This window comes from Podarcis melisellensis (assembly GCF_964234715.1).
Source record: "Podarcis melisellensis genome assembly, chromosome: 5".
NCBI lineage: Eukaryota > Metazoa > Chordata > Lepidosauria > Squamata > Lacertidae > Podarcis > Podarcis melisellensis.
Window position 1 is genome coordinate 41754189 of NC_138537.1, and position 22140 is coordinate 41776328.

Sequence of the window (22140 nt, forward strand, 5' to 3'; positions counted from 1 at the left end):
ACCGATGACAGTGGTTTACCCCTGAGTAAACATGCATAGAATTTCACTGTTGAGTCTGACTGCTGCTCCCTGCCTGGAAATAAGAAATCTAACAACACAAAACACTGTGGCCAAGCCAAGGAAGCCCTGGTGTCTTTGTGGGTGGATTTCACGCCTATCTTTTTTTAACCGAGGGTCGTTTTGAGTCGCCTCTTGCAGCCCAGACCCAGATTTAACGCCTCGGTGAGCGCCAGTTTAGCCTTCCTCATGCTTCAAGCTGATCATTGACGTTGGCAAGTTCTAAGGCTGACTCTTGATCAAGACAAATAGGCAGCTCGCCTGGAGCCGCGTTAGCGAGGCTTTGCTTGTCTCGTCCCCGGCTGCGCTCACGTCGCAGCTCGGGCCCTCTTGCACTTACAGTTTAGTACTCTCCACAACTCTCTCCATATGTCTCTTTGGCCAGATAAGGGCCCCTCTTCGTGCATCGGATGAAGGCAGCTGCAACTTGCAGCCCAGGAAAGCACATGTGTCCCCCAATAAACTTAACGCGCGCCTTCTCTCCTCTCCTCCCTCCTTTCCCTGCGGACCTTTGCATTTGGGGCGGTTCACTGCCCTCCCTCTTCCTCTCGGCCCCTCCTTCCTTGCAAGCTCCCCGCCCCACGCCCCTTCTCCCTGGGACTGGGCTGGAAGCGCCAGGCGAATGGCAAAGTCCTTCCAGGCGTCATGATGGCCGCGAGGCCCCGTCGGTGGCTGCGCGCTGCTGTTGCTGCAGCTCTCCTGAGGATCCCGGGGGGCTGCAGAGGGTGCCACGTCGGGGCTGCTGCCTCCCTGAAGCGGGAGTACGACGCCGTCGTGATAGGGGCAGGTGGGTGGCTCTGGCAGAAAAAGCAAGGGCCCGGCGTCCAGGCGGGAAACATAAAAGTGGGGGTCACTCCGTGCCCCCCCCGAACAAGATGCCCAGGGCGGTCTAGCAGGGGGGCCCGTGCTAATGAATGCTTCCCAAGAGGAAAGCCAACTTTCATGCAGGAGAAGAATTGCGAGTAAGTGGGCAAAGAATGGTCTTAGGCTGGAAAAGAGCAGAAGGTTGGTTTTGAAAGACGATTGGCCAAATATAGGGAGAAAAAGACTTGTTCGAAGCATCCAGCTGTGATGGCTATGCTCATCTTCCACAGTTGAGGCAGTCTGCTGGATGGGCCACTGACCTGATGCCTCAGGTTCTCTATCTATCTATCATCTATCAATCTATCTATCTATCTATCTATCATCTGTCTATCTATCTATCTATCTATCTGTCTATCTATCATCTATCTGTCTATCTATCTATCTATCTATCTATCATCTATCGATCTATCATCTATTCTATCTATCTATCTATCATCTATCTATCTATCTATCTATCTATCATCTATCTATCTATCTATCTATCTATCTATCTATATCTATCTATCATTATCTATCTATCTATCTATCTGTCTATCTATCATCTATCTATCTATTTATCATCTATCTATCTATCATCTATCTATCTATCTATCTATCTATCTATCTATCTATCATCTATCTATCTATCTATATCTATCTATCTATCATCTATCTATCTATCTATCATCTATCTATATTGCCTTTATATCCCACCTTTTTCTCCAAGGACCTCAAGGTGGCATAAATGGTTCTCCGCATCCACAAGAGGTAGGATAGGCCAAGAGGCAGTGACCGACCCAAGGCGAGCTTCATGGCCAAGTGGGGATTTCAACCTTGGTGCCTTAGGTCTGGGTCCAGCAGGACATACTGGCTTACTGGTTTGGTGGTGCTATGCAAAGGGAGGACGCTTTAAACTGGAGGAAGGGTGGCTGGGATTTCCCATTTATTTGAGAGAAAGCTCCAGTGAACTCAGCAGGGTTGACTTCTGAGTAAACATGCTTCACTTCAGACTGTGGGACACAGTTTTGGAAAAGAACAACTTTAAAGAAGCCTTTTAAAAAAAAGAAGTGCATTGTGGCCAAGTAAATAGTGGGAGGAGGAGGTGGCCCAAATCAAAGCTGCTCATCTTGTCTCTTTGCAGGACACAATGGACTGGTGGCGGTGAGTACTGAGAACTCCTGAGGGGACATGGCGTCAGGCCTTTTGGCTTTCTGGGAAGAGATTGGCTTGGAGGGAGGGGGCTGCTGGTCCCTACCTGGCTTGTCATCTGGGGAAGACCATCTTCTTGCCTGGTGATTGTTAAGCTCAGCAAAAGGCACGGGGTAAGCAGCTGGGACTTCTTCATGGCTAAGGGGATGCTCCTTGCATCTTCAGGCTGCCTACCTGCAGAAAGGTGGTTTGAAGACAGCTGTGCTGGAGAGAAGACACCTGGTGGGAGGTGCAGCAGTCACCGAGGAGATTATCCCAGGTAAGAGCTGTGCTTCCAGGTTGCTGCCCTCCAGCTTCTCCAGGGAGCATCCGATCGCTGCTCCTCAGTGCACCTGACATGTCCTGTTCTACAGGGTTTCGCTTCTCCAGAGCCTCCTACCTGCTCAGTCTGTTGAGACCCCAGATTTACTCAGAGCTGGAGTTAAAGGTATGGGCTGTTTGCTTGTGCTGGTGGGGCAGGGTGAGCAATGACAGTGGGAATTGCTGGGGTCCTGCATGGTTTCTGGCCATTTTTGCTTGTCATTTTTGGGGCACCCCTGAAACTAAACCCATGCCAAATTCTCTTCCCTTCCTTCCAAAAATAAAAAGTTCTGATTTGCTGAACAGACCTTGTATCTTCCCAATTATCCAAAGTTACCATGTAACAAAGACCAGGGCAGTCTCTTTTCACTCTGCTCCCCCCCACCCCTTTTTAATCTTTAGCCAGCAATTTTAATCCAGGAAGTCAGTAATAGTTCTACCATAGGCCCAGGGGCGTAGGAAAGGGGGGGGGCGCCCCAGGGGCCATCATGGAGGGGGTGACAAATTATCAAGGAACAATTACTGCCCTACTAGGGTGGTTCATAAAAAACTTTTTTTTAAAAAAAATGCCTGCTCTGAAGGTCTTATCTTACTACACTAGGGATTAGTGTAGGTTACTACATGCAGGAAATTAGTGAAATTTCATGCATATCAGTTAATATCTTGACCCTTCTCCATGAAAAGAGCTGTTTACTTGGCCATTTTCCTATGTTGTGAAGGCTGAAATTTCAATTCACTGCAGCCACCCTACTGCCCTACCCTCCGCTGGGCTTCCCGGGTCCTGGAAATTCGGCCTATGTGAAGAAAATGAGACTAGGCTGAGTATATTAGGCCTTGCCTTGCCTTCGCCTCGCCCCCTTGCACGTAGCCAATTTTTCTTGATTTCACTGCTGTGGTGTTTTTTTGTTTTTTGTTTTGGTAAACCACTTTGCAGGTTTTTTAAAATAAATTTTATTAAATAAATAAACAATAAATATAAATAAAATAACACAAGCCAAAACACAATCCATCCTGTAGATTTAAGTATCTGTCCATAGTCGCCTACTTGTTATCAGAGGCCCAGAATCCACATTCCTTTGTAAGAAAACAAAACAAAACAACACGATGGGGGGGGAGACAAGTAATTTTCTGCACCGGGTACCACCTGACCTTCCTACTCCTCTGCATAGGCCCAGCCCTGTAGAATCCTATGCCAGAGGCCTCTAAACTCATACTGAAAATTACTCTATTCTACTAGGATTCTGTGGACAATTAAAAATACATCTTTCCATAATAATTAATTCAATGATCTCAGATTTTAAATTTTGTACGTGTTGTTATATATCAGTACTGTGGCAAACCACTTTGATATTTTAATGATCTTTTAATATTTTTTAAAAAATATTTTTAAAAATAATTTTTTAAAAGTATAAACAAACAACAGAAACAATTCCAAATCCAAATATTGAGCTTACTCTGAACCTCCTGACTTTCCCCCAACCCCTCCATGGGTCCTAATATGCATATCAGTATGTATCCAAAAAAAATTCCTTCTAAATTATCCATATTTTCTGTTACTTTACAAGTGTGATTAAAATCCTGCTAATGTTTTAACTTGCTTACAGTGGTCTTGTAAATAAATTATAAACTTTTCCCATTCTTTTTTAAACTTCTTGTCTTCTTGATTTCTGAGCTTCCCAGTTCATTTTGCCATTTTGGCAACTTGGTTTGCCATTCTTCTTTGGTCGGGGTTGTCTCTTACATCTTTCAATAAATTAATATGCTTGGATGACTAAGCTACCAGGTTCCTACACATTCTGACTGGAGGACCCCTGACACCCAAGTTGTACAGTCTGAAATAGTCATTCTCCACCCCTCAGTCTTGGTATCCCATTTGTCATTGAGGTAGATAAATACTTATAATCTAAAGGCTGTCAGTTACTAGGTTTAGGCTGAGAAGGTGAGGTTTTTATTCATTTAGGTTGAGAGATGACATGTGGTACAAGCCTATCCATGTTTGTTCAGAAGCGAGTCCCACTACACTCAGGGCTCACTTCTAGTTAGGTAGTTGCATGTGGGACTGCAGCCTTAATTGGCTGATGACACAGTGCATAAAATTCTGAATGATATGACCAATGGGCACAAATTCTAAGGCCAGTGTTCACAACTTGGTCTTGGTTGAGGCCCATGGACCTGTGACAGTGAAGCCTCTCCTAAAATCCAAGGACCCAGCGGTTTATATCTGTATCTGCCTCACCTTATGTGTGTGATAATTCAGCATGTTCTGTGTCCAGGCCTAGAGCCCATGCTGCCTTCTGTCTTCCAGAGACATGGTTTAAAAGTGCTTCCGCGTGACCCTTATTCCTACACACCGCTGCTGGAGGATGCTCGAGGCGGAAAAGCCCCCCGCTCACTGCTGCTGGGGAACAACATGGCTGACACACAGAGCCAGATTGCTCAGTTCTCTGTAAAGGATGCCCAGGTATTGTGGGGAAAACTTCCTCAGGTATGGAGGGGTGAGAAACAGGCCCGGCACAAGACATTTTGTTGCTGGAGGGGGGAATGGTCAAACACAGCCTCCCGCCCAGCCGAGTAATTTTGGCCCCTGCAGGGAAATCACCCAAAGCATCCCTCTGGCAGTAAAAAATACAATAGTAATAATCATAGAAGCGGCTTGCTGGGTGGGCCAAAATCAATGTGCTAGCTTCCCAGCAGGTGAGTTGCTGTCGCTTACCAAGATGGGGAGGGGAGCGGGGAGGCAGCAGGGAACTCAGCACGTTGCAAACACACTGGCAGGAGTGTTGGATTGGCTTCGCCATTGTGTTTGCACCATCCTCCCTGCAACTTCTTCTAACCCACCTGCCGGGAGACTATTCTAGCATCTCCACCCCACTTGGTGAGTTGCTTCTGAATATTAAAGTAAATAATTTGCTTTCATGACAGCTAAAATCAGCTGCCTTAGGTAGCTTCCTCATTCTGCCTAATGGTAGCATCGGCCTGGGCAAAAGTGTTGAATGTGTCAGGGCCACGGAGCACAAGAAACTGGGCCCAAAGACCTGCAGGGACTGACTGGGCCCCAAACACTCACGACTGGCCTGTGAGAAAACATTCCCTTGGCAAATGGAAGTTGTTGTCTTGGGAGAATCGCTGCTTGACATGGCTGATAGAACAGCACACAGCAGTTTTCTTTTTCCTTTGTAGGCTTTTCCCAAGTATGAGGCGTTCATGAACCGCTTGGTGTCAGCCATAGACCCTCTTCTTGATACCTGCCCTTTGGACGTGGCTGGTTTCAGCCAGGGCTCCCTTCTTCAGAAGCTAAATGCCTTACGAGGCTTACGGGCCCTGATCCGTGCAGGTAAAGGATGGAGGGGCTAGATCAACATTCTTGGGCTCAGGGTGGCCTTAAATCAAGAATGTGTGCCCACTGGATTTCCCCTCATGGGCCATTTTGTGTGTGTCTGTGTGTTCGACTGAACTTCTGACCTAACTACTTAAATTTGGGTAGCTAACCTTGTTGGTCTCAGACACACATTTGGAAATCTAGGGAACTGTTATGGGCACCACAAAATACCCATTTCACAAAAGAGAACTTGGCAATGCGCAGCCTTCCCCTTCAAACAAATGGAAAAATTGCACTCCCCAAACAACTAAAACAACTAAATACGAGCCAAAACAGCAGGCCCCACCCCCCTCAAAAGGGTATCCTAAATAAACAGCCGATGAAAGCAACACTCAGTTGTTAAAAAATAAAAATTGGGAGGAGTAGGGAGATTGACGGGCATCAGGGGGTGTCTGTATCTCCTGTGGTGCTCATGAGTGCCACATTGGAGACCCCAGATGTTGACGGTGTGTCAGAACCTCTATATGTGTTACTCTATGCTGGTGATGGGGCAACCTGTGGGCCCATAATCCCTGCCCATTGGTCATGGTGCCTGGGCCTGATGGGAATTAGAGTTCAATGATGTCTGAAGTTTAGCAGGTTTCTCAACCCTACCCTTCATTTATCTCTCTATCAGCCCTTTGTTGCTCTAAGCACAGGTTGTTTACAACCGCAACAACCCCCCAGGCAGTGTGCTTGGAGGGGCAATAGTGGCAGAGGGCTACTGTTACTGTGGGTGAGGGCTTCTCAGAGACATCTGGTTGTCCACTGTGACAAAGGTGATGCTGAATTTGATAGACCATTTGTTTGTTCCAGCAAGGCGCATTCTTTGACTTGGCTCAGCTGCTTGCCTGACCAGCGGGAGAAGCAATGCTCACCTGGTTAAACCTTTTGTTAGGGACTGACAGAGGTTCAGGGATGCTTTTCAACCTCTGGCTCTGTATTTGAACTACACCGGACCCCTCTTTTCCTTTTTGCCAGGCTTTACTCTGGGGAAACAGCTTCCGCAATATTATCAGGTTCTGACGGCCCCCATTTCCAAGGTAAAAACCACTTCATGACCCAGTCAGAATCCCTCCTTCTCATCAGAATGGTTTCAATCGGCAGGTTCCTTTAGATGTTGCATACTGAGCCTGTTCCTCTTTCATCTTGTTGCAGATCTTGGATTTGTGGTTTGAGTCAGAGCCCCTGAAAGCAACACTGGCAACAGATGCGGTGATCGGTGCCATGGCTGGTCCCCACACACCAGGCAGTGGGTAAGGTTCTGTTCAGGTGCACACAGCCTTTGGTTTTTGCCTATCCTGCCTCTGTGCACACCCTTCCCACTCCCCATTTCAGGTTTGGCCCCAAACCCTGTTGCTTATGTGAATACCCAGAGCAGAAGTGGGGCTCTCCAGATGTTGTTGGACTCCAGCTCCCATCAGTTCCAGCTGGTGTGGTCAGAGGTCGGGGATGAAGGGAGCTGTGGTCCAGCCACATCTGACGAACCTCAGGTTCCCCATCCTTTGTCCACCAGAGCCATCAGAGGTCTGCAGATGGGCAATGCTCAACACAAGCAGAGATGAGTTATTCCTTACTTAAGAACTTCATGGGCCAGGTTCAACTAACTAGTTGCACTAGCAGAAGGTAGCACAATGGGACTCCCCACCTTCCCAGTGCTGTTGTGCCCAGGTCCTGCTTGTAGGATTCCCAAAGGCATTGGGGATGCTGGACTAGATGGGCCAGTGGTCTGGTCTAGCCTAGCAGAGAGCCAGTGTGGTGTAGTGGTTAAGAGCGGTAGTCTCGTAATCTGGGGAACCGGGTTCGCATCTACACTCCTCCAGATGCAGCTGCTGGGTGACCTTGGGCTAGTCACACTTCTCTGAGGTCTCTCAGTCCCACTCACCTCACAGAGAGTTTGTTGTGGGGGAGGAAGGGAAAGGAGAATGTTAGCCGCTTTGAGACTCCTTCGGGTAGTGATAAAGCGGGATATCAAATCCAAACTCTTCTTCTTCTTCAGGTGCTTCTTGCACTCTTACCTTATGTTCCTTCCCTCCCCCCCCCCACCTTCCCATCAGCTCTGGCTGATCAGGAGAACCACCCCCTCTCTGGGAGGAGAGAGGAGATTGTTCCATCAGACAAGCAAAAATGCTTGCGCCGACAGAGCGATCTCCTTAGCGCTGCTTTGAATTCCGCCCCAGGCTTTTAATTTTTTTGTTGGTCCTTCGGGACTGAAAATGTAAGGCATTAAATATTGTAATAAATAAAGCCATTAATGATAACAACGTGCATGAAGGGGAAAGTGCCGTGCATTGTAACAGAGCCCTGCTTAGATGAATGCAAGCAGGAGGTAAAGAAAGCTGAGATGGCGCCAAGCCTGTCAAGCGCTCCTGGCCAGCTTCTGCTGGGGAGATGCTGCCTCTTTTGCCATGCTCTGGGAGCTCTGAGCCCTGCCTGTGGCAGCCCCTAACTCTTGGTCTTTCTCGTAGGTATGTGCTGCTGCACCATGTGATGGGTGAGCTGGAGGGGCGCCAGGGGGCCTGGGGCTATGTGGCTGGGGGCATGGGAGCACTTTCCCAGGCCCTGGCCAATGCTGCAACTGCACTCGGGGCTGAGATCTTCACAGAGAAGGTGGGTGGATCCAGTGAAGGGCGAGCAGTTCAGTGCGAGGAATACTCACATAATGGGATGGCACAGGGGAAAGAAGTTATCCTGGCACAGTTCCCATAGGGGTAGCTGTGTTCGTCTGTGTGGCAGCAAAAACAACCTAGAGTTTTGTGGCACCTTAAAGATGAACAAGTCTGGCAAAGGCTTTTCTGGACCAGAGTCCACTTTATCAGATGCACAAAGCCTAATCCTCAGTCACAGCGACATACATATTTACAAATGAAGGCGAGAGCCTTGAAAGCAGTGAGGCCAGAGGGAAATTAAAAGCAGAAAAGGTGCAGGCAGAAGCAATGCAATTATAGCAAGAATGCACAAGAGTCAGTGCAGTGCCCGTTTGCAACTGCAGTGAGAGGTGACAAAACTCGGCAAAGCTGAGTTAATTAACGTCTGTAGTGGGACAGGAAATCATTGTCTCTATTCAGACCCAAATGGATAGAGGTGAACCTCTCCGTGAATTGTGCTTCAGCAGACTCTGGTCCACAAAATGCCCTAGTGATTTTCCTGGAGCAGTGAATGCAATCGCTTGGTGCCAATGTGATGCCATGTTTGGCATGTACCAGAAGACAGAGGCAAAATGACACCCTCCAAAATGACAGTGACGTTGGCATCCCTGGAGATTTTGGTGGGGAGGATGAGAAGCTGAAGCCGGGGTCCCTCCTACCCCTGCTGGTATCTTGTTGATATGGGGCAGGTGGGAATTAGCTTTCTCCACGGACGCATTTATACTTTCGGTTACTTCTCCCTCTTCTCAACCCTGCAGGCTGTTGCCCAGATTCTTCTGAGCTCAGATGGGAAGGCGCAAGGTGTTTGCCTCCAGGACGGAACAGAAGTGAAGAGCCGCCTGGTCCTGTCAAATGCATCTCCGCAGCTCACCTTTCTGGAATTGACTCCTCAGGTGAGTCCTCCTCCTTGGCATAGCATGGGAAGCCTTGGGGGGATTCTCCATACTTTTCCACTAGCCTTGCTTTTTCCTATCAAGCATCAGGATGCCCAGAGCTTGCAAAGGATGTAAGGTAGGTCTATTTGCCCTCTGGTCCTTGAGGGACAATACCAGTTTATTATAGAACCCTAGAAGAGAGGGGAGCAGAGACACCCCCTTTAAGGCTGAGCCCTCACCTAGGAATGATCGAGCAAAATATCCTGCTGTTCTGGTCCAGGCTAACTGTGAAAGCCCAGTTTCTACAACTCAGTAGCCAGTTGCACTGTCTTGCTTTCTGTACCTGCAAACCAGAGTGTTGCTGTGAAAGGAGGAACTGAGCTGACCAGAGACTGAAAGCATGGAGAGAGAGGGAGAGAGAGTTGAGGATGAGAGTGAAGAAGCTGAGTCCCAAACAGTGTGCTTCTGGTTTCTCCTACTCTTCCATAATATCAATGAACTATGTGTTTTCAGTACAGCTGGGAAACCCTCTCAAATTTAATGTTTACTCTAATATTGGACCACTTTGAGCCACCCTACCTTAAAAACACTTCAGGGCTCTCTTGTCTGCTGTGTTCGGGGGGGGGGGGGAGGTACTGTCTGGGAGTGCTGCCTTCATAGGTAGATTATTATTATTAGCTTTTAATGTTTGATGTTTTGGTGTGTTTCTTTATACTTCATTGGAAGCCGCCCATAGTGGCTGGGGCAACCCAGTCAGGTGGGTGGGGTGCAAGAAATGTATTATTATTATTATTGGTGGACTTGTAAAAGGGTAAAAAAGTATTGGAAAATGATAAATAATGAATTGAAAATAATGTTCAAAAGTACTTTTCAAAAAAAAACAACCCCAAAACCCCAGTATCTTTTCTGTTGGGGATAATTCAGACTGAAACTCCCAGGTGTCAAAAAAGGTTATTTATGTATGCCACTACTGTGGTCCATGTTTTGTTAGCCCCAAAATGGAAAATGAGCAAGGTCCCAACCAAAGAAGAAGGGCAACTTAAATTGACAGAATATGTGCAGCTTGCAGACTTAACATATGGAATAGGAGAACAAGAATAACATACGTTTAGAGAAGATTGGAAAGTGTTTATTTAATATATGGAAAATAACTGTGTACAGCTGAAAACGCTGGCAGCATTAAGATAAATTCAACAGTGTAGATAAGTTTTGATGGATGTAGTAATGGAATACTGAATGGTATAGTTTTTGTAAAATATGCAGGGATTTATGATATACAGAATGAACCATGGAAAGAGAAAAAGGGAAGTCATTGATATCTTAAGGATGTAAAAATCAGTACTTTAGTACTTTAAATTGTAAAACAGAAAATTTAATAAAAAAATTATATAATGTGTTTGTGTGTGAAATGTTGAAATATATTATTATTATTATTATTATTATTATTATTATTATTATTATTATTATTAGCATTAGCATTGGAATCAGATGCAATGAACTGGCTGCCCAGGATGCTAGGACAGCAACACCCCTTTGGGGGACTGATTACCAGCTGTTAAAGTGTGTACAGTATATGTGTGTGTATGTGTGTGTGTTTGAGAGAGAGAGTGCAGTTTAACCACCAGTTTTTTTCCAGATACCAAACTATATCCACAGGATTCTCATTCTGTGTCTGGCTCTTCTCTCTAGGAGCAGCTGCCCCCAGAATTTGTCCAGAGAATCTCCCAGTTTGACTCACGCTCTCCAGTCACCAAGATCAATGGTGAGTATTGCATAGAGGCAAAGTGGGCCAGATGCTTACATGCAAAGGTTCTGCATTTCCACGGTCCTGCAAACAGCAGCCAGGAGAAGAGTCACCCTGTGGATGAAGAATTTTACACGTGGAAGAGAGCGGAAGTCTTTCAATGCCCAAGGGCAGTAGATGCAAACGTGGACCTTATGATCAAGTCAGGCTAGCAGCACCATGTGTGGCCAGCAGAGGGAGCAGTAACACTACTAATGGGTGGTTTTTCAAGAAGGTTTCAAGGAGCAGGTTCATTCATTTGTATGCCTCTTCCCTCTGCCCGCCGCCAGCCCAAAATCATGCTCAAAGCGGATAATAACAAAGAAAACAGGAATGCATTTCAAGCAAACACTACAAAAACAATTTCATCACAACAGCAAAACAAGAGCAAATGTAATAACATTTTAAAAAAGTGTTTTGATACAATAAATATAAAAAGATTGCTTAAACAACATGCAACATTCAATAGCAAACATACCAAGGGGGCATCAGTTTCACCTTAGTCCTAGAAACACCCCTTTCCCTGACGTTGCTCAGGGTCCCCCCCCCCCGCAGCACTCGCAAGACTTCCAAGGGCAAGAAGGGTAGTGGTGGCTGGAAACATAATTATGTGGTCTGTGTCTTCCCAATAAAATGCCCAGGCTGGCTGCTGGGAGGATAGAGGGAAGAATTGGGGAAGCAAGACTCCAAGGCTCCCATTTTCTCTTCCGTAAGAGCCCTGGGTTCACCCTGCTCTCCCCTCCCCATGAATATTTATGCAGCTTTCTCCTAAAACCTCTTAATAATCAATTAACTGGTTGGTAGCCATTTTTTCCTCCCCTCGCCCCTGCTGTTTCCTTGCTGATAGTGTGTTGGTGGCAGAGGGACATGTATCCAGCCAGGACGCAGGGACTGGATGCTCCCCTTCTCACAGATGACTGGCCTGCCTGCTCTTTCCCGCTTTCCTGAAGATGCTGTTAATAAATCCAAATATCACTTGGCTATAAAATAACAATGAGTTCATGCAGCTGCACCTGGACGCACTCTAATAAATTAGGTGCAATGTGCTAAAAAGTGCACCTCCCTCTTGCACCAAAAGGCAAGCCACTCTGACACCACAGAGGGTGTTTGTGCTTTATTTGGAAATGGGGACATTGCTTTTAGAACTTGGAAGCAGGTCCACCACACAAATGCACATGGAGGCAGAGCAGAGGTGGGGAATCGCAGGCCCTGAAGGCCTTCTATCAGGTGTCCTTGGGACTCTTCCCAGAATGCACCCTCAGCCTTACTTTACATCCTTCTTGTTTTTGCCCAGCTGGAATGAAGATCATGAGTGGCTGGGGTCTCACTGGCACTGCACCGCGCAGAGTCCCAGGTGGCCTGAAAGCAAAGTAGTAGTAGTAATAATAATAATAATAATAATAATAATAATAATAATAATAATAATTTATTATTTATACCCCGCCCATCTGGCTGGGTTTCCCCAGCCACTCTGGGCAGCTCCCAACATAATATTAAAAACATGATTAAAGATCAAACATTAAAAACTTCCCTAAACAGAGCCGCTTTCAGATGTCTTCTAAAAGTCAGATAGTTGTTTATTTCCTTGACATCAGATGGGAGGGCGTTCCACAGGGTGGGCACCACTGCTGAGAATTCTTGCAGTGAGGGAACCCCCAGAAGGCCCTCAGAGCTGGACCTCAGTGTCCAGGCTGAACGATGGGGGTGTATCTGAAGAAGTGTGCATGCACACGAAAGCTCATACCAAGAACTAACTTAGTTGGTCTTTAAGGTGCTACTGGAAGGAATATTTTTATTTTTATTTTGTTTTGACTATGGCAGACCAACACGGCTACCTATCTGTGATGGGGGTGGAGACACTCCTTCAGGTATACTGGGCCAAGTCCGTTTAGGGCTTTGAAGGTCAGCACCAACACTTTGAATTGTGCTGGGAAATGTCCTGGGAGCCAATGTAGGTCTTTCAAGTCCAGTGTTATGTGATCTCGGTGGCCACTCTCAGTCACCAATCTATCTGCCATATTCTGGATTAATTGTAGTTTCCAGGTCACCTTCAAAGGTAGCCCCACTCAGAGAGCATTGCAGTAGTCCAAGTATTGAAAACGAGGGGGAAGAGGTGGGAGTTATGGGGCTTAGCCTTGTCCCCCTTTGCCCCTCCCCTGACATCACCCCTGTCCAGCCTCACCCTCTGTTCCTTCTGTCCACAGTGGCTGTGGATCGCTTGCCTGATTTCCGAGCAGCCCCCAATGCCAGGGATGGCTGCCCCTTGCCCCATCACCAGTGCTCCATCCATCTCAACTGTGAAGACATACAGCTCTTGCACCAGGCCTTTGAGGATGCCTGCCAGGGGAGACCATCAAGCAGGTATGAGTGGGAATGCTAATCCCTGCAAGGACTAACTGGCACAGGTGGGCAGGATGGGGAATCCTTTGGCTAAAATTGGCCCCATCCTAGCCAAGGAACAAGAACAGCTAAGGGAAAGAGTGTGCTTAAAACTGAGTTACAAGGGGCTCTTGTCTCGTATCAAACAGCTGTGAGTGGACCCTGGTTGCTGCTTTCTTGCATCTGTAAAGCCCTGCCAGGCAAGTCCCCCGAGTGACCCAGGGCCTCATGTCCTGTTTCCTAACACTGCACTTGTTTGCGAATCAGAAGAGCCCAGATTTGTCTCCCTCATTGCTGCCAAAGCCCAAGCGGAGATCAGCTGCAAGAAGGGAGAGAAAATGTAAAAATTGCAGAGGAGAGCTGACCGCTGCAGAAACCCACATTGCTCACAGCAGCCTCGTTTTGGCATAGTTCCTAGTCTCAAGACCTTACCATGATACGATCCTGGTCTAATGAGATAAAACTCCTCTTCTCGAAAAACAAATGGATATTGTCAAGTTCTTCTCCAGCATATTTATAATCCTGTGGGTGCTTTGGGAAGCACTGTTTCCTACACACACAATTAGCTGTTTTAGAGTGTCTGCCAGCCATCTGCCCCAGGGACGAGTGCAGGGCAGACACTTTCATTTAGATGCACCTCCTGCATCGCCGGCTTTTGGCAACCGTTCTGCTCTGCCTTCCATTGCAAACTCCCTAAAACAGCAAAAGGCTCTGCTAGGTGTCTGCACCACCACCCTGTGTCGCTCTGGTTATTATCATTTGTTCAGCCCTTTAAGAGCAGAATATAAATTACATTCCCTCTTGCAGTTCACCTTGGAGTTCAACCTCTTATAGTGTCCATTGTACAGAAAACAAATAAATATGTGTGCATGTTTACCTAGAGGTCAGTTCCACTGAGCTTAATTTTACTTACTCCTAGACATATGTGCATAGAATTGCATCCCTGGGCTTTAAGCATCGTGTTCTTAACATGTTAGATTAAGCTGGAAAATGGAAAGCTGCATCTTTCAGATTCAACACTCTCAAGCCCTGGGCCACATCTGTCACAAATACAGTACATGATTCCCTCCTCAACGTTTACTGTATTAGTTTATGGGAATAACCATTGCTCAAAAACTTTTTATTTTTGCAAGATCAGCACCAAGCAAGTAGGAAGTATGCAGCATTGCCCTGCATTGTTATTGCTCTACATACTACAGTCTTTTCAATGAGTTATTTCCAGGCTTGTGGCCATCTTCTCTTCTAAATATGTGTCCCCCTTACATCCCCTTCTACTGCAACAGTGATGGTGGCCCTCCAGAAATTGCTGGACTCCAACTCCCATCATCTCCAGCCAGCATGGCCAGTAGTCAGGGATGGGGGGAGAGTCCAGCAACATCCACAAGTTCCCCAGCCCTGCATTACGCCATACCTGCAGGTCTACAGCCAGAGTAGAGTCACTGCTGGAAGCTTTGCTGGTGCTAGATGGAAAGTTCAGTAGGGCTGAAGCAGCTGCACTGAGGTTCTTCTGGACTTGTCCCCAAGGATTCCTGCTTGGCCTCTCTCTGCCGTTCTAGGCCCATGATTGAACTGTGCATCCCGTCTGCCCTGGACCCCACACTGGCTCCGCCGGGCTGCCATGTGGTCTCTCTCTTCACACAGTACACCCCCTACACACTGGCCGGAGGGAAGCAATGGGACGACCGTGAGCGTGAGGACTATGCTGACCGAGGTACAGCCTTTGCACGGAGGACTGGCAGGAGCAATGGTAGTTTTGCACTGCCTCTCAGGATAGCAGAGAATTTTCCATTCTTGGGAAGGCTTACCACCACCCCAAATCTTACTCCATTGGGCCATGTCTCCCATTTCCCATTTGCAAATCCTTCTACCCTATGCTTCGCACATGTGTCTGATCCCCTTTGCTTTTGGAGAGAACCCTCCTGCTGTCTAGCACAGTCTTCTCTAGGTCTAGTTGAGCCACTTCCGCCCTGCAGAGGAGGTGGGATTGCGGGCCTCACGGCCCCACAACGTGCGCGGTGGCTGGAGCCTAGCCCCCGCTTGATTGGGGGAATCCCCGGCCACATCACCCCCTGGCCAGCCAATCGGCTGCCTTTGGGGGCGTGGCCCGCCCAATTTAAATGCAATTTAAATCTCCCTCTTTTCCCGTATACCAGCTGTTCCTGTTGCCCACTAGCCCACAAACTGCTGTTCCATGAGTCTCAGGGGTGGCTGGAGACCAATGCCCAGGGTCAGCTGAGAAGGGATTTCTCCATGGTGCCTAAGTGTGATTGTCTAGTCTTAGTGACTCTTGGGAGCTGAAATTCCAGTGGAATCCCTGTCAGAAAACCAGGTGGTTTTTTTTGGGGGGGGGTGGATCCTGGGTGACTAATACTTAGCCTTCCTTGAGGCAACTCTCAGTCTTTCCCATGTGGCATCTCTTCCCCTTGTAGTCTTTGATTGTGTTGAAGCCTATGCCCCTGGGTTCAAGGCCTCTGTCGTTGGCAGGGATGTCCTGACGCCTCCAGACCTTGAGCGGATCTTTGGCCTACCTGGTGGGGTATGTATTGGCTGAGAATCTCTGCCCATAGACTCTCCTCCCCAGCTTTGCCTTGCCATGCCCTTCCAGGACAACCTCCCCAAACTGACTGATAGGGCTTAGATGTTGCAGATGAGTTTTAACACCCACACAGACTTCTGCCCCAGCTGCCTCCCATCTCCCAGCCTCCACTTCTCGACTCCCTTTGCACTGGGAAGCAGAGACAGGGCGCTGCTGCTTCCCAGCTACTTTGTCTGATGCTGCCTCTGGTTTTCAGAACATATTCCATGGAGCGATGTCTCTGGACCAGCTGTATTTTGCCCGGCCAGTGCCTTCCTATTCCAGCTACCGCTCTCCAGTGGAAGGCCTCTACCTCTGTGGAAGTGGCGCCCATCCTGGTACGTATCTGGTGGGGGCAGCGCAAGGCCAGACGAGGCGTGTCTGTGCTGCTGCAACAACGAGGGAGAGAGCCTGGCCTCGGTGGGAAGGGGATGGCTAGAGAGGACCAGGGAGGAGGGTGGGGCGTCTGGTTGCGTTCCTGGTCCACGTTTCCCTAAAAGCCCACTGGACGCAGCATTGCTGTGGGGTGAGTTTGCCATGCTCCTCTAAGGTGTCTCTAGAGCTGGGTCTCAGGCTGTGCCTCTGGGTTGAGGAGCAGAAGGCCTTCTTTGCCCAAGGACGAGAGAGAGAGGGCCCTCCATGGGTGCCCCACCTGTTTTTTTACTCTTAAAGATCCAGTCTGTGTATGTAAGCCTGCTTGTTTAATTTTTCAATGTATTTCTTTACATTTCAGTTTTGCCTTTTGCCCCGCCCACTGCAGCCTTTTGCCCCTCCCCCTCTTGGAATGTGACCCTCCTCAGAAGGTTGGGCTCAAAGAGGTTTCCCACCCCTGCTGTAAAGGGCAGACATTTGTCTGTGCTGACCTTTTCCCCTGTGCTGCAAATCCCAATGAAACTCCTCCTCTCCTCTCTTTTACTTCACCTCAAGGAGAAGGGGTTTTCCACTGTGACAGGAGAAAGGGTCAACACCACTGACCCTCTCCCCCATAGCTTCTATTTAAAACAAAACAAGCAAAATTCAACATGTACATCAAATGCAAGCACACATTTTATGTGCTGTGTCAGTGGCTTTGGCTTGGGTCTGCCTGGGATAGGTAGAGCTTTTGGTGTCTGGAAGGATAAATGGAGACATTCCCTGCCTTGCCTTCAGCCTCCTCCCTCCAAGCTAATGCTGGCTTGGGACTGGATTGTGAATCTTCTCTGTGGGGCATTCTTAGGTTGTTTGAATGCTTTCTTACAGTGCAGCTCAGAAGGGGAACAAAAGGAGGTGCTCTCCCTTCTCTGGGTTCTTGCTGTGAGGAATTTTAGTCCCTTCCCATTCCTGCCCTGCTAGGGGGTGAGTGAACTGGATTCAAGGATTCCCAGTGGCAAATACCCACAAGAGTTCTACCATTTGGCTTGCTGGCTGTGGACCTGGTTAAGCTGCCCACCCTCTTCTTGCAACATCTCCCTTTTCTTCCCAGGAGGAGGTGTCATGGGAGCGTCAGGGCGCAATGCGGCTAGAATGGCTCTGGAGGATTTTAAGAAGCTGTGACTTCCCCAGTAGGATCCTTGGGCTGCCCTGGTTCAGGAAAAGGGATGGACAGGAAGCCACTCTGCTGCATTCTGTCTCTGGGCCCAGTGCTAGAGAGAGATCTCCGGTCTTTTGCTCTGGGCATTGCACAGCCATGGAGTATGAGATGGGCACTGCTCTTGGAGATAGATGGACACAAGTGTGCCACAAGCGTGTTTGCAAAATGCTCTTGCTACCACTACCACTACCACTCCCAGCTTTATAAATCAGCTAATGTTCTCCTCCTGAATGCTCCTATTGTACCCAAGGCTGCAGTTTCTTGCAAAGGCTCTGGTTTCTGCTTCCTTCCTCCTTGGGCTGGTTGGGAGATGCATCCTGTGCTTCCTGCTACAGGAAAAGGGGCAAAGTTTAGAGTCCTGGGTGAGGCTGGCTCCTGAGTAGAGACTGGGTATTTTAGTAGAATAGGGACCCACTGGGTTAAAATGCCCTGCAGCAGCATTTCTTCTGAAAGCCCGTCTCTGCTGCCAAACCTAGGAAATAGGAGTCTGCCTTTGAGAGTCTGACCATTGGGCCCATCTAACTCAGGAGTGTCTGCACCGATTGGCTGTAGCTCTCCAGGGTTTCAGGCAGGGATGCTCTCCAAGCTCTACCTGGAGTTGCCAGGGATTGAACCCGGGACCTTTTGCATGCAGGCAGATGCTCTGCCGCTGAGCTTACATCCCTTCCACCCCAACATACAAGACAGCATCTTGGCTTCTGTTCCTTAATGTGCTAAAACACAGAGATTCTGCAAATGTGGCTTCAAACACTGAACAAACTGTCCTTAGAAACAGCCTAAGATCTTCACATCTCTGGAAGCTCAGTGTTTCATGCCACCCCAATCTCAGAGCGGTGCAGGATTCCAGAGTTTCCAGGGTTTGTGTTTCCTTTGGAAATGAGGCAAGGCAGAGACTGTGGTGTCTTTATGATATATGGTTTATTTACACACATATACAACCTGAGCCTGCGATAGAGGGGTTCACAGCATCAACACCCCAAGAAGGTCTTGTTTGTCCTCATAGCCACAGCCTTGGCATCCAGCAGAAATCAATCATTGCTCTGCTTCTCTCCCTTTCCAGCTTGCAGCTTTGCTTCTAGCTCACATCACTACAACTCTCTGCCCTCCACTCTACCTTTGTCCTTCTAAGTACCCACGAGTTGGGGGAGGGGCACCACCCACTTGCCTTCTTGCACAGAACCCCTTTCCTTTGTTCCCCATAATGGCTCATTGCCCATGCTATCGCCTCAACAGGAAGCTAGCCTGGCTTATGTTTTAACACTTGCTGGGTCCAGGGGTTAGGAGTGTTCTAGCATATAGCCTGTTTCCCACCCCCAATTCATAACACAAGAAACAAGGCCAAGTTGTTACAGTGCTGCCTTAGCTAAGGGGCAAGGAGAGTCGGCTGCTGTTCGTGTCTGTTGACCTTGTGCTCCCTATCCAAAGCTGGACATGCCTGGCTGAGCCCCAGTCCAAAAGAGCCATATTTCTCACTAGCAAAGAGCAGCTGCTTGCAAACACCTCTCTGCATTCGGACTGCAAATCCAGCTTAGGAAGTGGCCGGTAGCCAGCTGTCCTCTCTGGCAAGAGCCACTGTTGGGTTTTGTGCCCGAAGCAGCCTGAGGATCCCACGAATCAGTTGCACTGGCTTTCATCCAGTTCCATCCCATTGAAATCAATGGGGATAAATCAGCTTAAATCTAAATACTCTGCTTTAATTGGCGGATGGAACCTAGCCAAAGTGTGTTGACACAATAAGGAAAAATCGATAGCTAACTTTCCTCCCTAGCTATGATGGATTGATTTCATGTGAAGAAATGATTGTAAAATCATTGCCAATGGTACACTTAGAAAATATATGTCCAAAGATTAAAGAGTTTTTAAAAGACTGAGAACCCAATTTTCCTTTGTAATAATCTTTCTCACTTTTTGGGGGTGGGGGAGGGGGGGAACTCTGCCACTGACCCCTGGGATGAGAAAGGCAGGCAAAATGCAACAGCTTTGCCGGTGAGGTTGCCAGCAGTCACAAGGAGCTGTTTTCCCAGATATTCTTGCTGAGCACAATATCCATTCATTCCAATGTGGCACAAAACTCAATTGAAATAAATGGGGGTTGTGTGCAGCAGTTGACGGACTTTCCCAAGGAGAAAAGTCTCATGCTGACGGACGTCTTTGTGTTATGTAATGCTCTGCAACTGATGCCGTTTAAGTTAAGCATCTTACACAATGAGGATGTCAGAAAGTTGCTTTGAAGAAATGGAAAGCACGTTCTATACAATAAATAAATGCCAAGAGCTATGAGTAGAGCTCTCTCCTCCCCCCTCCCCCCCCCGCCGGAGGGGCTCCCTAAACATTGTCAACTCCAGAATATGCTGGCTCAGTCAAAATGCAACCCACGAAGCTTCTCTTGCTGCACCATTGCCCTGCTGATTCATAATCTGGCATCTTTCCCCTTACAACCTCTCGATTCCTTTCTTTTTAGTGTTTGCTTTTCCAATGTATGACAGTGACTGGAGTAATAAGTGCAAGAGCAATTAATTTTGCCTAATGGCAAATTATAAGCTGATAAATTCTCTGTGCCCTGGGTCTCGGCTATGTAATGCTTCCCTAGCATTGCCATATTTTGAAGAGAGAGAAAAGAGGACACATTTGCCGACTTCTGCATTTAACTATGGACCGCTATGACAACTCTACCCATGAAAAAGAGGACATATGGCTACCCTAGATGTCTGCCAGTGGATGCTTTCGCAGACAGGACTTTCCCCTGTCTGAAAGAGCCACAGCACAGCCTGATGAAAGCGACACAAAACCCACCTTAACTCATTTGAACGTCCGCTCCGTGCCTGTTGGACCTATCGCTTCCGCTAGGTGGAAGCATTGCTCCTTTAGCATAATTTAGCAATGTTTAACAAGCGCAAAGCCAAATACAGCAGCGATAACTACCTTGCTAAGGCAGTTCCATACTTCTCATTGTTTTATGTCATGCCGGCCTTATGTACAGCTATTTTAGCATCGCCAGCAGTAGCTGGCAAGCACTGTGCCCGCTGCATCAAGGCTGATGGAAGGCCTTCCTGCTTGAGATATAGCGAAACGTGGCAGGGATGATGAACGCGGCGTTGGAGCAGGGCCCTGGTAGGAGCTAAGAAGCAGGCAGGTCTCCCATGGCCCTCGAGAGCCACAACTCCCCAAAGCAGGAGCTGCTGATCCTGGCTAGTGCCTCTTGACAGCTCAGGTTCCTTAAGCTGGTGGAGCAGGTCACCCGAGGTAATAAGAATACTAACCTCAGCGCTCCCAAGAAGTGGAAACCCTTCTTCACTCAAGGTGTCCCTGCTTTTCCGACACCAGAGGGCAGATGCATGCGTCATGATTTCCTGCATGGAAACCAGTATGACTGACGGCCCTTTGTGGACGTTGTCTTCCCAGTCAGCTTACCCAGGAGGAGGAGGAGGAGCGGCTGAAATGTCATATGCTGCACTTCAGGGTTTCAGACACACCCAGAGCACTGAGGCTTCTTCTCTGGCTCAGCTGTCCATGCCTCCCTGCCCCTCTGCCTCCTCCCTGGCCTCTGCTCACCCATCCTTTATTTGACTTTGGGTTAAGCATCCCTGCAGTCCCAGGGACTGCTCTTTTTGCTCTGCCATTGGCTCACTCCTCACACCCTGGCTGCCTCTGGGCCAATGGGATTGCTAGAAAGCACAGCTTCTGAAATGTTTTTAACTCACCCCCTAAAGGATGAAGTACCGTGCTCAGTTGTTCTATACATTTTATATTTGAATCGTTCGCTATGTGCAATTGTTTAAACTGTTTTTCTACATGTAGTAGTTTTATCACGTGTGGACAGTATTGTAAATCATTCTCAGATGCCTGATCGGGAGAGATTCATAAATGAGAATAATAATACTGGATACATAAATGAAATAATGATGTTCTTGAGGAGCATAGGAAGTTGTTACGATAGTTACACTGTTTTAAAAATACAGTTGAAACAATTTACAATCAGAAGAATGAGAAGGGTCCTAAGACATCACCTATAAGGAGATTCCAACTAAACATCAGGAAGAACTTTCTGACGGTAAGAGCTGTTTGACAGTGAAATGGTCTCCCTCAGGAGGTTGTGGACTCTCCTTCCTTGCTGGTTTGGGTTTTTTTAGCAGAGGTTGGATGGCCCTCTGTCATGAATGCTGTAGTTGAGATTCCTGCATTGCAGGGGGTTGGACTAGATGACCCTTGGGGTCCCTTCCAACTCTACAATTCTATGTACTTATCTCAGCTGTAAAAAGCCAGGGTAAAGAAATGCTTCTTTAGCATATGCTGAAAGCTTTGCTAGGTGTACCTCTATGTGGAGTGAATAACGCAGCTTAGGTGCTGCCACAGAGAAGAATCCCTCCCAGATAGCCACCCTCCCACCCCGCAAAAAAACACATTTGGGGGTGGTGGAATTTCCACTAGCACCCCCCAAAAAGAAGCATTGCATGAAGAAGTTCATAGACCCGGCTTGGCACTGACTGCAGGCTTTGCACTCTGGGCAAGGTATGGCTCACAACACAGGCTCCCCTGAAATACC

The 22140-nt window shown here is 47.9% G+C and overlaps 1 protein-coding gene across 3 annotated transcripts; it reads left to right on the forward strand.

The window, feature by feature from the left end:
- The first annotated feature begins 658 nt into the window (after nt 1-658).
- PYROXD2 (pyridine nucleotide-disulphide oxidoreductase domain 2) lies at nt 659-21982 on the forward strand. 3 transcript variants are annotated; one of them, XM_081912888.1, is made up of 16 exons: nt 659-844; nt 2042-2061; nt 2275-2368; nt 2463-2536; nt 4715-4870; nt 5590-5743; nt 6749-6810; nt 6926-7023; nt 8236-8377; nt 9174-9308; nt 10980-11052; nt 13278-13434; nt 15009-15163; nt 15882-15988; nt 16245-16365; nt 17490-21982. In XM_081912888.1, exons 1-16 carry the CDS (start codon nt 703-705, stop codon nt 17558-17560), a joined length of 1761 nt encoding a protein of 586 aa, XP_081769014.1. In that variant the 5' UTR covers nt 659-702; the 3' UTR covers nt 17561-21982. The 3 variants fall into 3 exon arrangements, with proteins under 3 accessions (XP_081769014.1, XP_081769015.1, XP_081769016.1); XM_081912889.1 differs by lacking the exon at nt 4715-4870; XM_081912890.1 differs by lacking the exons at nt 15009-15163; nt 15882-15988; nt 16245-16365; nt 17490-21982 and adding an exon at nt 14736-14967.
- Nucleotides 21983-22140: the final 158 nt, after the last annotated feature.

What these genes read in the sequence shown, in the direction of transcription:
- PYROXD2 (XM_081912888.1), top strand. Translation starts at nt 703, where the DNA reads ATGATGGCCGCGAGGCCCCGTCGGTGGCTGCGCGCTGCTGTTGCTGCA. An exon ending in GACACAATGGACTGGTGGCG is followed by an intron (nt 2,062 to 2,274) that starts GTGAGTACTGAG and finishes TTGCATCTTCAG; the next exon opens with GCTGCCTACCTGCAGAAAGG. An exon ending in TGGAAGTGGCGCCCATCCTG is followed by an intron (nt 16,366 to 17,489) that starts GTACGTATCTGG and finishes TTTTCTTCCCAG; the next exon opens with GAGGAGGTGTCATGGGAGCG.